The sequence below is a fragment of the Vicugna pacos genome, chromosome 22 (genome assembly GCF_048564905.1).
Source record: "Vicugna pacos chromosome 22, VicPac4, whole genome shotgun sequence".
NCBI lineage: Eukaryota > Metazoa > Chordata > Mammalia > Artiodactyla > Camelidae > Vicugna > Vicugna pacos.
Window position 1 is genome coordinate 26854656 of NC_133008.1, and position 15962 is coordinate 26870617.

A 15962-nucleotide genomic window follows, 5' to 3' on the forward strand; every position below is an offset into this window, starting at 1 on the left:
ATTTTTCAGGAACTTTCGGTTCCGGCTGTGGAACCCGCCACTCCCAAGATGGAGGCACCTTGCGCCGCCATTAAGCGGGAACCTTCAGAACTATTCCTTCTAAAGGCTTCACAGTCCTATCCAAGATGGCCGGCTTGGTTCCGGCCTCCGCTACTTGCCACTCCCAACATGACGGCCACGAGCCGCCGTTCAGGGAGCGCAGCGTGATGCCGGAAGTGACGTACCCCACCCATCTCCACTTTTCATTCTGCGGGAGGATTCGTTGGCTGCTTCGTAAGGGGGGCGCGGTGGATTTTGACCTTTGCTCTAGCGTCGTGTAGGTGATGAACTAGTAGGCGGGAGGGCACCCCAGTTTCCTACTGGGGGCAGTCAGAGAGTGTGCGTCTGGAGAGGGGGAGACTGTTAACCCTTTCGGCCTATTGGCGGGAATTGGATCGCTAAACATCCCCTCCGTCCCCCATAGGGAGCTGAGGTTTTGAGACCCTCCACCTTTGATTTGGGCCAAGTGAGTCTCTCCTCCGCTGGGCAGGGTTGGGGTGGCCCCTGTTCCCCAGTATGGGAAGCAAAATGAGCCCTAGGTGCCCGGAAGCAGTGGAGGAGTCCAGTTGGCTGGAGAGAGAGGTGCCTTCCTTTGGCTGGAAGTAGCTCTCTCCTGCTGACGGGCCGCCCCTTTCTTGCTGCAGCGTGCGGGCACAGCGCGTCTCCCAGCAGCCCCCTTCCTCCTACAGAGCCCGTTTCCGGCTTCCGAGCCTCCAAGATGTTACTATTGCTGCTGCTGCTGCTGTCGCCCATGTGTTGGGCCGTGGAGGTCAAGCGGCCCCGGGGTGTCTCCCTAACCAGTGAGTCGGCCACTGGAGGTGGCTTAGAGCCGGGGCCGGGGTCGTGGTGGGGGAGATGGGTAGGGTGTGGGAGGCTCCTGGGATAGGCACTTAGAGCCTTGTGCCTCGGTGTCCCGGTCTTTGGGCAGGGAAGGTGGCAGTGCTCAGCTGGTGGATGAAAGGGAGAGGAGCCACTGGGCTGAAAGGGCCTCTTCCTGCCCTGGGCTAAGCTCCTTGCCCACCTCCCCAGACCATCACTTCTACGACGAGTCTAAGCCTTTCACTTGCCTGGATGGCTCTGCCAGTATCCCTTTTGATCAGGTCAATGATGACTACTGTGACTGCAAAGATGGCTCAGATGAACCAGGTGAGCTTTATCTTCTTTCATTCGTTCATTCATTCATCATATTGAGCAGTCAGTGAGTGCCAGGTCCTGTGATGTGACCAAGACAGACCGAGTCCTGTCCTCACATGGCTCCCTGTTGAGTAGGGGAGGAATGCAGGCACAGATGTGTGTAGTCAGTGGTTTGATGAAGAGAGCTGTAGGTAGCTAAGGGAGCCCCAGAAAGGCCCCGACCCGGTCTAGGGGTCATGTGGTGAGGTCCCGGCTGAATACTGAAAGGTGCTGCAAATGGAGGGGCCAGCATGTGCAAGCACCCAGGGGGTGGAGAGAAGTTGGGGCTGAAGGATGGACAGAGCTCGAGTTGGAGACAAGGCAGGGGGTAGGGTTGGCAGGGCCCTGTTCTGGAGGCAGGAAGGAGCACTGGAGAGTTTTGTTTCAAGCCCTGAGCGTGCAGTTGTCTTGCCTCTCCTTACGTGGCATCAGTTACTCTCACATCTCTCGTGCTCCATGGGTACACGGTGGGTGTGGCATGTCAGCATCTGAGCACACCCTGCAACCCCCCCCCTTCTTTCCCGCAGGCACAGCTGCCTGTCCCAACGGCAGCTTCCACTGCACCAACACTGGCTACAAGCCCCTGTACATCTCCTCCAGATGGGTCAACGACGGCGTTTGCGGTGAATGAGCTCACAGCAGGGTTGAGGGCCGGGTGGTGGGTGGGGGGCACGAGGTGGCGCCGCCAGGTCTGATGGTGCCCTCACGTCTGCCCTCAGACTGCTGCGACGGGACGGACGAGTACAACAGTGGGATTGTCTGTGAAAACACCTGCAGGTACATGGGGGACACTCCTTACCCACCCCCACCCTCGACCTTGCCTCGCCCCGCTCGGGGAATCGGGTTCCCTCTCTTTTGCTCTTGTGTATCGAGTGCTTACCCCATGCCAGGTGCCTGGCCAGTGCTCCATCAGTATTCTTCCCTCTGGTCTGGAAGCAGGTGCAGTTTGTTTGCCTGTTCAACAGACCAGGAAGCTAACCTTAGGGAGGTGAATGACTCCCTCAGGGTCACATAGCTAAGGAATAGCAGAGCCAGGACTCGAACCCAGGGTGGTCTAACTTGAGACTCCATGCTTTTCATTGCTACGCTCTGCAGCAGGACCTGAAAACTGAAATGCCTGTAGGCAGGTAATCGAAACAGCAGAAGCAGGCTGAGTATAAGGCAGTAGGGAGTGGTGGGGATTGTGGCATCTAAAGGGACAGCTGCCCTCCGTTCCAGTGAGTTGAGGACAGATGGCAGGGCCAGATTTGTCTTTTCAAGAAGCTGAAAGTCCCAGTACTTTTTCTTAAAACTTATTAGTGTATTATTTAGTTATTTAATTTTGACAGAGATGGCGGGGAGGTGATTAGATTTATTTTTTTAAGAGGAGGTACTGGGGATTGAACCCAGCACCTTCTGCATGCTAAGCATGCATTCTACCACTTGAGCTATACCCTCCCCCTGAAAGTCCCAATGCTTATGTAAACTCTCCTGATGGAAGATCTTTTAAGTAGAGAGTAACCTGAGCAGAATGTGCTCACTGGCCGGGTTGCCCTTTGGGTCTGGGAGTCTGTGATTTCTGTGCTTTTCTGGGAGCTGCCTTCCAGCCCGACGTCCCAGCACCCCCTAGCCCCTCCCCGGACCCTGAGGATGGGTGACCCCTGCCCACTGCCCCTCCTGTCGACAAGAGAGCCTGGGGAGGTGGGGGAAGGAGGGTTTGCTCTGCCATCTTTGCCAGCAGAGGTGGAGGGTGACGGCAGGGGGGGGTTGAACCCTTCTGGAGGAGGCAGACCTAGTGGGTCCTAAGTGCCGCCTGGTGGTGCTTGTGTGTCCCCTCCTCCCAGAGAGAAGGGCCGTAAGGAGAGAGAGACTCTGCAGCAGATGGCGGAGGTGACCCGTGAGGGGTTCCGCCTGAAGAAGATTCTGATCGAGGACTGGAAGAAGGCCCGAGAGGAGAAGCAGGTGAGGGGCCTGCCGAGGTCAGGCCAGGGTGACAGGGAGGCAGGGACTGGCGAGGCTGGATGGAGTTTACATCTGCTCCCAACTCCTGCTGTCCTGGGGCCAGTTACTGTCTGTCTACACCTCGGTTCACTTGTGGGTCCACTAGCGTTTAGTGGTCAGTTAGGCCAGTACCAGGTGGGTGGCAGGCAGCACAGCTGTCGACCAGGGCCTTGGGTGCAGACTGAAGTGGGCTCGGAGGAGCTCTGCTGCTCCTAGAACAGGGGGTATGTGCCTGCATCCCAGTTCTGGGGTTCTGTCATCTGTAAGAGGGCCGATGACTGGCTTCCCGCTTCTGGGGGAAGATTCAAGATGGGGTCAGTTAGCTGCAGTTAGGTTAGTTCAATAGAATGGGTGCTGGGGGAGTGGGGCAGAAGAGGGTGTGTCCCCAGGGATGGGTCTCTGCCCCCCTTGGCTGTTTGATCGGTCAGAGCCCTCAACATTGCTCCTGGGCTCCTGCCTGACCCACTGAGCAAGGGTTCCAGCTCTATTTCTCTTCCCCCGGAAGGTTCCAGGTCTTTCCGTCCTCCATGGCCTGGCTGGTGAGGTGCCTCCTGAATTCATGGGGCAGTGATTTCAGGGGCAGATCCTTCCTGACTTTAGGGGATAGTAGGGGAGCCATGTGGTGAGGTTGGCTTCGTGTGACCTTTGCCCTCCTGGGAGGATCCTGGCAGCAGGCCAAGCTGAGGTGTTGGCCAAGGTCTTGGAAAGAAAGCGATCCCGTGGGGCTTAGACTTAAGTCCCTACAGCTTGGGACCCCAACCCTAAGCTGGAGCCTACCCAGCACACATGTTACTTTTTGAAATAGCCACAGAGGCCCAGGATGTGCTGTGTACTGGACTCACGCTTCATGGCTCGAAGCAGACATGAAACTGGATGTGGAACTGCCTCAAGGATGCATCTGCTAGTGGGAGGGGCAGACAGACAAAGTGACAACCAGGGCTGCTGGGAAAAGGGATATTCGGAGGTGCAAAGCAGAGAGGAGACTTTTGCTCGGTCCCTCTGCTCCCTGAACCTGTCTTGGGGGCAGGAAGCAAAGAGGACTTACTGGAGGAGGAAGCCTCCATCTAAACTAAAATCTGTACAGCAATTCAGAGTTAGCCAGGCAGAGTGGGTGTAGGTCTGGTTGGTATCAGAGTTTAAGACTGTGGTGGGATGGATGGGGCTGGAGAGGTGGGGGCAGGGGCCTGGTCATGCAGGGCCTCAGGGGCTACATTGGGGTGTTTGGGTTTCTCTCCAGCGAGCTGCCAGGAACCCCAGAGGTCCAGAGAAGGGCGTGCATTTTGGACAGATCCTGTGGCCACACTGTGGAGTAGAGGCAGAGAGGTGGTGGTCTGTGGGGGAGCAGGCAGAACAGAAAGAGAGCTGGCCCCGTGTCTTCTGCCCACCCAGAAAAAGCTCATTGAGCTGCAGGCTGGCAAGAAGTCCCTGGAGGACCAGGTGGAGATGCTGCGGGCAGTGAAGGAGGAGGCCGAAAAGCCAGAGAAGGAGGCCAAAGACAAGCACCGGAAGCTGTGGGAAGGTGTGCCCGGCGGGGCCGTGACTTGCCCTTGGCTTCTGGCCTGGAGGAGCCTGGGCTTGAGAACCTCTTCCTCGTTACCTCTCGTTTGTTGTTTCACTGGTTATTGGTAATGGTGCCTTCGTTCCCTTTGGGTTTGGTTATTTTTGACTGTATGTTGGTCATCGTGTTTAGACGTCATTTATAGGAGTAACTTGCAGCCGGACAGGAGCTTCTTCTCTGGAGGGTAGGGAGAGCTTTTCTTTCTGCCATTTCTGTGGGAACGCTATTCCTTTCAGGGATTCCCTGACTCCACATTCAGTGCAGGAGCTTCCTCCAGCCTCTCAGGCAGTGCGAGCCGAGGTCTGAGCACAGGCTGGGGGAGTTCTGGGCCAGCATATCTCTGTGGGGAGCTCCGTGGGGTTACAGTCATTGGGAGAGAGTGGTCACCTTAGACTTTAGATTTTCATTTCCCTTCCCTCACAAGTTACCAAAACGGGCACCCACGTTTGCCAGGATAAGCCAAATCCCTGAGGGTGAAAGCGGCTTCCGCACACTCTTACCTTCCCGCCTTCCTCTTTGCCCCGGCAACTCCTACTGCCTTGGTTGGTTTTAAGGTGACTTTTTTCATGTTTTGTCCATGTTTTGTTTCTTGCTCTTGGCAGATTGTGCTGCCATTATGGGAAATCTGAAGCCTTGGCCTTTGTTCTTGGTCTGCTTGGTGTAAGGACACACATGGTGGAAGCAGGAGCGAAGGGAGAGATGGGGCAGAAACCCATTCCAGACTAGTGAGAGGACAAAGCCTTGTGAGAAGGATTTGGAGATGTGGCCCTAGCTGCTCACAGGGCTGGTGACCAGGAACTGGCAGCCTTCTCTCTGAGCCTGTGCCGTTGATTTCCTCCATCTTTCTTAGCATCTGCTGCGTTTTTCCTTCATTCCCTCTCTCTGTCCCGATTTCTCATAATCAGTAATTCAGTCATTCGTCCAACAAGCACTTGCTGAGTGCTTGCTCTGTACCAGGCACACCCCAGGTGTCGGCAGTACAGCACAGAACAAGATAGAGAAAGCCCTTGCCTTTAGGGGGAGGGAGGGAGTGCAGGCAGAGGGAACAGGTGCAAAAGCCCTGAGGCAGCATGATGTCTAGTTTTTAAGGAGCAGCAAGGAGGCCACGTGAGGGAGTGAGAGCATCATCGGGGAGACAAGGGCAGGTGCTGGTGGGGCAGGCTGGGCAGGCTGGGCAGGGAGGCCTCAGGCTTTTACCCCAAGTGAGGGGAGAGCCCTTGAGGATTCTGAGCAGAGGAGCAGGAGCCAGGAAGCTGGGGAGGAGCTGACTGCACTGGTCCAGGCAAGAGAGGAGGGGGCTGGGACCAGGGTGTGGGCCATAGAAGTGGAGAGAAGTAGGTGGAGTTTGGGTACAACCTGAAGGCAGACCCACCCTCCCCCAGCCTGGCGCAGGTGAGCGGAGAGGCTTCCAGTCCAGAGTTCCAGTGGCTTGTTGGCAGGGCCACCCGCCCAGGTTCCCTTCTTCCTTCCCTTCTGCCTCCAGCCTGGCTTCCACCATTTTCCACTCCTTGGAGACCCTGGGGCCTTGTTATTTCTCCTCTTTCCCAGGGGGTGGTCTCCAGCCGGCACCTTCCCTCTACCTAGAAGCACGCTTAGGCTCTGCCCCCCAGAAAGCTGTGCCCAGCCTCCACCTTCTCCCCAGTGCTGTGAAGCTGGGCAGTCTTTTCTGTCTTTGTCCTGATGGAAACTAACTTCCTAAATTTCCTTGTTCTCCTGGTTTCTGAGGCCCGGATTTCCCCCGCCCCTTTCTGAAACCTGTGAGCTTTTCTCCACCTTCATGGAAACCACTGCTCCACGAGGGCGGTCTCCTTGCCTCTACTCCATCTGCTCAGTGGGCCTCTTTTGAGCTGGGACCCTGACCTGGAAATCCAGCTGTACCTGAATGTACTTGGACCCCAGATTCACCAGGTCACCCCCTTCTCCCCCAAGCCTCCTTCCCCCCCGAGTGACAACTGCCATTGGCTCATCCTGGGTCATACGGCTGCCCATGAACGAATCCTTGGAGCCGGGAGGTACAGCGCAGGTTCTGATTGGCCAGGCCCCAGGGCTTGAGTGTAGGGTGAGCAGCCGTCCCCAGGGAAGTGGAAGGAGGGGTGTTTGCTGGGAAAGTGAAGCCGAGGGTTGAGATTCCCCTCCTTCACTGGAGTCTTCTTGCTCCTGTTCTTTGCCCTCCTGGGTTTTGGAGTGAGTAGCTGGTGACCAAGTCATGCACAAGGGTCACCCAACTCGGACTTTTAAGGGTGGTATGAGTTCCAAAGCCGATCATCTTGGGAGAGGGTGTGGGTGTGTGTTAGAGACATGGGGTGTGACTGGGGCCTTGAAAGAAGGCTGGGAGTTCCCTGCTCTGTTTTTTCCTAGTTTCTGTCTGATTTAAAATATTCCATCTGATTTCCATATTCTCTGTGAAAAAGAATTTGGTAACGGTCTCCAAAGTGGTAAAGCAGCCAGGGAGAGTCTTCTCCTCCAGGGCAGCATCTCCTCAGGAGGTAAACCTTCCGGACCTCTCCTGCCCATCCCAGACAGAGATGGAGTTCTGCAGAGTGTAGTGACTCTGAGTGTTGACTCTAAAGCCACACCTCAAGTGCTCAGTGGTCCCTTGTAGCTGGTGGCTGTTATTTTGGACAATGCAGGTGTAGACCATGTGCATCTCTGTGGAAGGTTCTGTCGGACAGCACTGGTCTACCTGGTGAATGAGTGTTGTGCTGCGCCAGCGTGTACCTAACTTCCTTTTTTTTTTTTTCTGAATCCTTCACTTTTTTTCTTGTTGTGGTAAAATTCACATAATGTACAATTTACCATCTTACTGGATTTGTTTTTTTTTTTGGTGGGGGAAGTAATTGGGTTTATTTATTTATTTATTCTTGGAGGAGGTACTGGGGATTGAACCCAGGGCCTCATGCATGCTAAGCATGCACTCTACTACTTGAGCTGTACCCTCCCCCTCAACCATTTTGAAGTGTACAGTTCGGTGTCATTAAGTACATCCACGATGTTGTGCAGCCATCACTGCTGTCCAGTTCCAGAACATTCCCAAGGGAGCCCTGTGCCCATCAAGCCGTCCCTCCCCATTCCCCCACCCCCAGCAGCCCCTGGCAACCACGCATCCGCTTTGGGTTTCTACGGATCTGTCTGTCCTGGACGTTTCACATCAATGGAGCTAGGCAGCCTGTATGTAACCCTCGTGACTGGCTTCTTTCCCCGAGCATCGTGTTGTCAAAGTTCATCCACATTGTAGCCTTGTGTTGGGCCCCTGCTTCCTCTTAACGGCTGTGTCTGTCCCATCGTCTGACTTTGGCAGGACTTGTTTAATTCAGGCGCTGTCTTTTCTATCAGGTTATTGGTGCTCGGCTTGGCCGTTTTAGGTGCCTGCTGTGTGGTAGGGGTGGCCCTTGGCCCTTTGTGACTGAAGTTGCGATGTTTTCTCCTTTCTTATCGTTCACCTTTGGTGCCAGGACGATGACAGGTTCTTGGTGTTCCTTGCCGGGCCATGTGTTAGAACAGGAATTCACTCTTGTCTTTGTTTCTGTTCCCATCATTTTGCTTTGCAGCAAGCATCCTTTTCTATGGGGCCGGGCGTGCTTGTAGCTCGAGTTCTCAGGGTGGAGTTGCTGAATCAGGTTCAGGGGTAGGACACCAGGATCTGACCTAGATCCCCAGGGAGGAGCAGGGAGGCGCGTGGGCTCTGGAGGCGGACAGCCTGGCTGGGGCCCTGGCTCTGCCCCTCACCAGCTGGCTGACCGAGGGCAGGTCCCTTCAAACACCTGAGCCTCAGGCCCTCACCTGTGAGGAGGATGGTGTCGCCTGGCCTGCTGAAGTCTTGTGGGATCTCCTGGGATACAGACTACTCGTCCTGTTGTAGAGGGCCGAGCTTTGTGGTGGAGCTGCACCATGACTGCTTTCCTGAACCCCACCTGGGCCAGGTGGGGACCAGGAAGGCCAGGGAGGGACCACTGGAGCAGACACGCAGCTGCAGCCCTGCGTCCACTGGCCATGGCTCAGTTTCCTTCTGTGCGGTGGCCTTCCCTTCTCCCGAGACACTCCCCTGGGCCCCAGGCTATCCCCCTTCAGGCCACTCCCCCACCCTGACCTCCTTCATGCTTGACCTCTTCACCTGGGGGCCTCCTGGACATGGCAAACCTAATGCATGGTCCCCCGCCTCCCCTTACACAGTCACCAGTCATACAAACCCAAAGTCGTGTACACCCTGTCAGCTGTCCCTTCAGGATCTCTCCAAATCTGGCACTTCTTACCAACCCCCTCGCCTGTCTCTTGGCCCCAGTTTGCCCCACACAGTGGCCTGACTGGGCCCCAGGGCCCAGTGTAGGGCTGGGCACACAGTGAGGGCAGATTTGGGGGTGGGCGGAGGGTGATGGAGCTGGCCCCTCCACAGAACAGCAAGCTGCCTCCAAGGCCCAGCGGGAGCAGGAGCTGGCTGCCAGTGCCTTCCAGGAGCTGGACGATGACATGGATGGGGCGTGAGTGCCTGCGCGGCCTGCCCTGGGGTCCCTCTTCCCACTCCCTGCGTTTAGAAATCAGCCACAGCCCACCTCCTCACCCTGGGGCCTGAGCTGATCCCAAGCCCTCTCTGAACAAGGTGCTGCTTACTCTTGGATACAATGGGTCTAGAGCAGCTCCGGGGGGAGGAGATGAGGGGAACCACCCCTGCGAGAGCTGGGCTTTTGGCAAGCCTACTCCAGGGCCTGGGTCGCTTTGGTGAAAGTCAGAACCCACCTGTGTCCTGAACTTGCGGCTGAGCCCAGGCTCAGTGCAGGGTGGGCTGTCGGGAACGAGGGGGCTGGGCAGGCCCCGTAGTGGGAGGTGTGGGGCATCGAGGAGCAAGGGGCTTCAGAGGGACCAAAGTGGGCAGAATTTACAGGTTGGTCTGTTCCCTGTTTGGTGACGGTGGCAGGCAGGGGGACAGGAGGTGGTGCCCAGGCTGTCGTGGGTATTTGGGCTTCGCTGGGTGGAGGGAGCCAGGCCGAGGGCAGTTTCGCTGTTCTGGGTTCTAAGGGTGGAAGGAAGTGGAAGCTGAGTGGCTCAGGAGAGCGGTCTTGAGGGACCCAGGGGGTCCAGATGTCTCCTAATCCCACTCCTGAGTCTGTCCCTTCCTTGAGCCCCTCAGGAGCGGGTAGGAGGCAGGGACTGGGTACCTGGGACCTGCTCCTCCTGGACACAGGGGCCAGAGGCGGGGCCCATCCCCAGACCTCATCTTTTCCCAGCTTCCTGCTGCCCACCCCTCCCTGCCCCAATGTCCTGAAGCGAGTTCTCAGGAGGGGCCCTGGCAGGGGAGGCAGGCAGCTGGCTGCGAGCCAGTGGGCCTCACCCCTCCTTTGGCTTCTGTTTGTGCTCCTAAAGGGTCTCGGTGGCCGAGCTGCAGACCCACCCGGAGCTGGACACAGATGGAGATGGGGCACTTTCAGAAGGGGAAGCCCAGGTACCCACCCTACCCCTTTTCCTGGGACTCCTAGAGGGGATTGCCCCAGGGTGACCTCAGGTCCCGAGGGTCCTGGTCCCATGGAAAGTTCCCTGCTGGCCCCAGGCCAGGGCTGCTGGGGCACCTGGTGTGGCCGATGTGCCGGGCCTTGCCTGGGTGAGCAGGAGGGCAGCCACCCGGGGCTGCTGCTTCCTGCCCTTTGGGACCTGGTGGGGTTACACAAGTACCCCTGGCACCTGGTCAAGATAAAGCCAAGTTCCCCACACACCTGCCTACACCTGCCGCCCCCCCCTCCCCCCCGCCATGTGCACGTACCAGATTTGCCCTCCTCACAGGCAGGCCTTTTGCTCTTTGTCCTCACAGGTCTGGACTCCTGCTTCCCGGTCTCCCATCCATCTCTGTCCTGCTGGTCCCTCTCCCTGTCCCACCCTGCCCTCTGTGTCTCCCACCTAGGGGCTGGCAGCGTCTGGTTGTCTCACTTTCCCTCCCTGGTCTCTAGTCCCCACCCTCTCCTCTCCGGCCCCCTCCTCTTTCCCACAAGCCTGTGCTGCCCCCTCCTGGCTGCTGCGCCTCACCCCGCCTGGCCCCAGCCTGGCCTTGGGCGGTCAGGCCGTGCTGTGCCTGGCACCACAGCCTGAGGCCCCCCTCGAGAGTGCCTGGGGTGCGGGGCGGCGCATGTGGCGTCCTGATCCTCACACCACCCCAACATCCACACACAGACCCTCCTCGGGGGAGACACACAGACGGATGCTGCTTCCTTCTATGACCGTATATGGGCTGCCATCCGGGACAAATACCGGTCCGAGGTCAGTGGGGCAGGGAGGGCTGGGAGGTCCTGCCCCCTCACCCCGTCCCTTGACGCCTCACAAAGAAACTGCCTCCAGTTCTGGCATCGGTCCACGCTGACCAGCTGGGCGACCCCCCCACTCTCCACAGAGGCCGCCCTGCCTGCCCCCAGCCGTCTGTCCCTCCTCCTTCTCTCCCTCCCTCCCTCTTGGCTCCTCGAAAGGGGTGGAGACTTGAGGCTGCCCCCGGGCAGTAGTGTGAGCCAGGACCCAAGCCCTGGGGGTGGCAGGTAGACCCCTGAGTCCACAACACCAACCACTTTGCACATCTGCCAGGTGCTGCCCACTGACCCGCCATCGCCTTCTGTACCCGACTTGATGGAGCCTAAGGAAGAGCAGCCCCCGGTGCCTTCACCACCCACAGAGGAGGAGGACGAGGACGAGGAGGAAGAAGAGACAGAGGAGGAGGAGGAGGAGGAAGAGGAGGAAGAGGATTCCCAGGTGCAGGGGGAGCAGCCCAAGGTGTGTGTTTAGGGGAGAAGGGGGTGATAGGGTGGGGGCGGGGTCACTCGCTGACAATGTACACCCCCTGCAGGAGGCCCTGCCCCCACCCGTGCCCCCCCAAGCAGCCAGCCCCACAGAGGAGGACAAAATGCCGCCCTACGACGAGCAGACACAGGCCTTCATCGATGGTGAGGGCTGAACCTGGGAGGGAGGGGACGCCCCCATTGCCTACACCTTCAGGGGCCCAAGAAGCAGGCCTTACCTGCTCTCTTGAGACAGGCTTGGGCTGGCCCCAAGCAAGCCCAGGGGACTTGGTGGCCTCGACGGGGCATCTGGGGCCTGGGGAAGCCAGCACCACCCCCTCCAGCCCCAGGGGACCTCCTGCCTCCTCACAGGCTGCGGCTTGTTTGTGCTACTCCTGGCAGGTGAGGAGCCAGATGGGTCCAGGAGCCCTGGCCCTGCTCCCTCTGGAGCTGAGGGCCTGGGCAGTGAGGTGGGGTCTGCCCTGGGGCTGGCGAGGTCCCCAGGGTCTTCCTGGGCCCAGCCCTCGCCCAGAGCAGGCCTGGGGGCTGGAGGAAGCAGGCCTGTTTGGGGCATCCTCTTCCTCCTCTTCCTGGATTGGGGCAGGGGCACCTCTGACCTCCTTCCCCACCCCACCAGCCGCCCAGGAGGCCCGCAACAAGTTTGAGGAGGCCGAGCGTTCCTTGAAGGACATGGAGGAGTCCATCAGGTGCGGGGGTGTGCGTGCGGCTACAGCAAGGCCACATCTCCACCGGGCCCAGCTGCCTGCTCCCGGGCTCCCCAGAGGAGGTGGTAATGGGGAGTCACCCAGGCAACCTCTGGCAAGGTGGCGGCGGCTCCTGCAGAAAGGGTCCCCAGGCGGTGGGGAGCAGAGCCTAGGCCCCCAGGGGCCTGCTGCTGCTGGAGCAGGCCTTCCTGTGTTGTGCTCAGTCTGGCTGGGGCATCCTGGCTGCCCCTTCACCTCCAGCCTCCCATTTTAGGAACCTGGAGCAGGAGATTTCCTTTGATTTTGGCCCCAACGGGGAGTTTGCCTACCTGTACAGCCAGTGCTACGAGCTCACCACCAATGAGTGCGTCCTCCGTGGGCAGGCGGGGCGGGCGGGTCGGAGGGCCTGGGCCTGAGCAAGGGTGTGGGGGAGCGAGGGGGGGTCCTGAGGAGGAGTCACTGGAGTTTGAGGTACCTGTATGCCCCTGTGTGTGGAGACATCATGGGGGTTGGGGCTTATGTCCCCCCACCCACCAGTCCCCTCCCATGACAGGTATGTGTACCGGCTCTGCCCCTTCAAGCTTGTCTCGCAGAAACCCAAGCTCGGCGGCTCCCCCACCAGCCTCGGGTGAGTGGGCTTGGGTTGGGTCCCCCTCCTTCGGCCCCTGGCACCTGGTCCCCCTAGCCGGCCCCCCTCAGCACCCCATCTCCCACAGCACCTGGGGCTCGTGGGCTGGCCCCGACCACGACAAGTTCAGCGCCATGAAGTACGAGCAGGGCACGGGCTGCTGGCAGGGCCCTAACCGCTCCACCACTGTGAGTGCCTGGCTGGCGGGGGTGGCGGGGGTACCCAGGCCCACTGAGCCCGCCTGAGCCCCGCCTGCCCTCCCCACCAGGTGCGCCTGCTGTGCGGGAAGGAGACAGTGGTGACCAGCACCACGGAGCCCAGCCGCTGCGAGTACCACATGGAGCTGATGACGCCAGCCGCCTGCCCGGAGCCGCCGCCCGAACCGCCTGCTGAGGGTGACCATGACGAGCTCTAGTCCTGCCCCGCCTGGCGCACAGGTCGGCGGGGAGGTGGGGCTCCCGCCTCGGCTTGGGGGTGTGAGGGGCATAAGGAAAACACCTTGGCCGCATCCCTGCTCCCCTCACCTGTCGCCCTCCATCTCTCTTTCTCACTTGGCTTCTCTCCGGCCCCAGAACCTCAAGACATGGAACTGGCCCCCAGCGGTGCTGCCCACCTGCCCCTCAGTCTGTGGATCAAAGCTTGCCCTTCAGGATCTCCTAGTGGTCCCTGCGGGGCAGGAACCGGGTGGGGCTCCGTGCCCTGCTCTCAGGGGCCAGGTGGGGCACAGCCATGTTCCCAGGCCCTGGCTGCCTCCACAGATGTTAAAAAGGAGACTGCTTTCCCTGGACCCCCACCCTGGTGGCCCCCACCCCACGGCCCCACCCTGTCCCTCACCCAGGGCATCTGCCTCCCCTCCTGGTGGGGATAAATGACTTAATCTGTGACCTCCAAACAATAAACGTGACCCCCCACAACCTGCTATGTCTGTCTTGCTTTGCTCTGGTGTGGAATGGGCTGGGGTGGCAGGGCTGGACGCAGGGCAAGTGGCTGCATGTAGATCCCGTTCAGCCTTCTCCTTGATCAGGCTGGCTCCACAGCTGGGGTCTCACCTGAGTTGATTCACACCTGGGATGCCCTGTGGACAGTGGAGCTTGGCACCACGGGACAGCCAGCCCTGGGGCCGCTTCTGTCTGGGTTTCTGCCTGGGCCTGTCTCCCACCCCACAATCACATGTGTGCTGTGGGGAGACTGAGGGACTCCAGATGAGAGCCAGGCCCAGAGAGGGACAGTGGCCACAGAGCAGGGCCAACAGCACAGGCGCCAACACTCGCATGCAGGTGCGCACACACACCCGAGGTCGTAAGATTCTGAACTTTTATTTTCTGGCATGAAAAGTACAAATAATTAAACAATTCCATGTAAAAGTCTGTTACCGCGGCCAGGCCTGGAATCCCGGTAATAAATAGTCTAAACTCAACGCAAAGTGTTCTTGTTGGGTTTTGGGTTTTGTTTTTTTTTTTTGTCTTTTTTTTTTTTTAACAGTTCTTTATCACCTCCAACATGGACTCTGTCATGATTTGAAACCATCCAAATAAATAACAGGATGAAGGGAGGGCTGGAGGGGCTGAGCCCCTTCCCCATAGGCCCTGCCCCTGTCCCCCCCAAGGGATGTGGAAGACCCCAGGCCCCCCCTCCCCGGGGTGAGGGGCTGGCCTCCAGGAAGGGGGCCTGGCTGGCTGGGCTGAGTTCTGTGTTTTAGAAAAAGAAGTCCCCTCTCAGTCTGGGGGGTTGCGGGGGGCCCAGGTCTGTGAGGGGGTGTGGGGAGGTGCCCCCTCTCCAGAGCCCGGCTGCCCCCAGGGTGGGGGACAAACCCAGCCCTTATTGCTCACAGACGCCTCCGCCACGCTGCCCACGTGCGGACACGTGTCCCCGCGTGCGGAGGGCAGAGGGGAGAAAGCCCCAAGGAAACAGCAGAGGGAGAGGGATGGGCCCGCTGGGGGGCCTGCCCTGCTGGAGGGGAGCGGGGAGGTCAGGGAGGACTTAAAAACCACAAGAATAAATAGGTTCGTGTATCAAGAACAAGCTAGGGTTTCACCAGCTAAATAGGACTGAAAAAATTCTCAAGACGAGCAAAAATAATCCCATTAAGATCCCGGACGTCGCTGGCCGCGGGGACCGCCCCACAGAGCACAATGCCCCCCCGGGCGTCGCTCGGCTTTCATTACTGTTATTAATAATTATTATTACTTTAATGATTCCACTTCCCCTTTTATAAATAAATTAGGCATAACCACGTATCGGCAAAACTTAAAGAAACAAAGAGAACATCGTGGTTCCTTTAAACTTGCAAACTGGATGAAGGAACAGAAATATACACAAATGTCCTTACAGGGTAACAAGGAGGATAAATAGTTAACATAGCAATAAGTTAAAACTACAAGAAGCTCAATTCGGCAAAAAAGTACAAGAAAGTTAACTGGTGCCAGTTTATGTCTGTTTTTTTTCCTTTTTTTGTTTTAAATCTCTTCTGTGTGTGTGGGTTTTTTTTTCTCTCTTCCTTTTTTTTGTCGCTTTTTTTCTCTTCTGTTTGTGTTTTTTGTCGCTTTTTTGATTTTTTTTTCTTTTTGTTCCTTGCAGCAGAAGCTCCACAGACGTTTAATAACAACACCGGGAGGGGTGGGGGAGAGAGAGCTGGGCAGTCAGATGGGGCCATGGCTGGACACCAAACGCAGGGACACCAGAGGGAGGGCAACTGAGGCTGAAACTGGGGTTTGCAATTCTCAGCTCTGACTGGGCCCACGGTGGGGGGGCGGGGGGTGGGGGTGCTGCGAGGGCTCCCGGGGCTCCAGCCTTTGGCTTCTGTTGGATTTTTTTTTTTTTAACAAAGAATGAAAACTAGGGGAATGGAAAGTCCAGACAGAAGCCAAGGCTGGGGCTCGGGATGGAGGCTGCGTCCACTGCCCTCGCTGATCTGGAAAGACGGAAAAACCCAACAAACTGAAAGAGGGTGACGAGTGGACGGGAAGGGAACTCGGGGCTGGGCCCCTGGGCCCGTCCACCCCGGGCCTGGCAGGGAGTGACGGGTGCTTGCTGCTGGGGAGGCCTCGGCGCGTGGAGGCTCAGGGCCTGGCCTCCCCCTCGGCCTTGTGGGCCAGGGCCTTGGCCCAGGGAGGCTCCGCCCCAGGGATGGGGGT

The 15962-nt window shown here is 58.4% G+C and overlaps 1 protein-coding gene across 9 annotated transcripts; it reads left to right on the forward strand.

Annotated features, from left to right (window-relative positions):
- The first annotated feature begins 197 nt into the window (after window positions 1-197).
- On the forward strand, window positions 198-13742 carry PRKCSH (PRKCSH beta subunit of glucosidase II). 9 transcript variants are annotated; one of them, XM_072947756.1, is made up of 19 exons: window positions 250-316; window positions 464-505; window positions 729-839; window positions 1069-1185; window positions 1740-1835; window positions 1932-1989; window positions 3036-3153; window positions 4582-4711; window positions 9141-9225; window positions 10106-10184; window positions 10904-10990; window positions 11306-11491; window positions 11565-11661; window positions 12134-12203; window positions 12475-12564; window positions 12754-12828; window positions 12917-13016; window positions 13097-13265; window positions 13401-13742. In XM_072947756.1, the coding sequence occupies exons 3-18, from the start codon at window positions 758-760 to the stop codon at window positions 13241-13243; spliced, it is 1617 nt and encodes a 538-aa protein (XP_072803857.1). In that variant the 5' UTR covers window positions 250-316; window positions 464-505; window positions 729-757; the 3' UTR covers window positions 13244-13265; window positions 13401-13742. The 9 variants fall into 9 exon arrangements, with proteins under 9 accessions (XP_072803853.1, XP_072803860.1, XP_072803855.1 ...); XM_072947752.1 differs by lacking the exon at window positions 464-505 and having other exon boundaries at window positions 198-316; window positions 684-839; XM_072947759.1 differs by lacking the exon at window positions 464-505 and having other exon boundaries at window positions 198-316; window positions 684-839; window positions 11306-11470.
- Window positions 13743-15962: the final 2220 nt, after the last annotated feature.

Bases quoted from the DNA above. Each gene is read 5' to 3' on its own strand.
- PRKCSH (XM_072947752.1), top strand. From the start codon at position 758: ATGTTACTATTGCTGCTGCTGCTGCTGTCGCCCATGTGTTGGGCCGTG. The intron at 12,204-12,474 runs GTGCGGGGGTGT...CTCCCATTTTAG, and splicing joins GACATGGAGGAGTCCATCAG to GAACCTGGAGCAGGAGATTT. The intron at 12,829-12,916 runs GTGAGTGGGCTT...CATCTCCCACAG, and splicing joins GGCTCCCCCACCAGCCTCGG to CACCTGGGGCTCGTGGGCTG.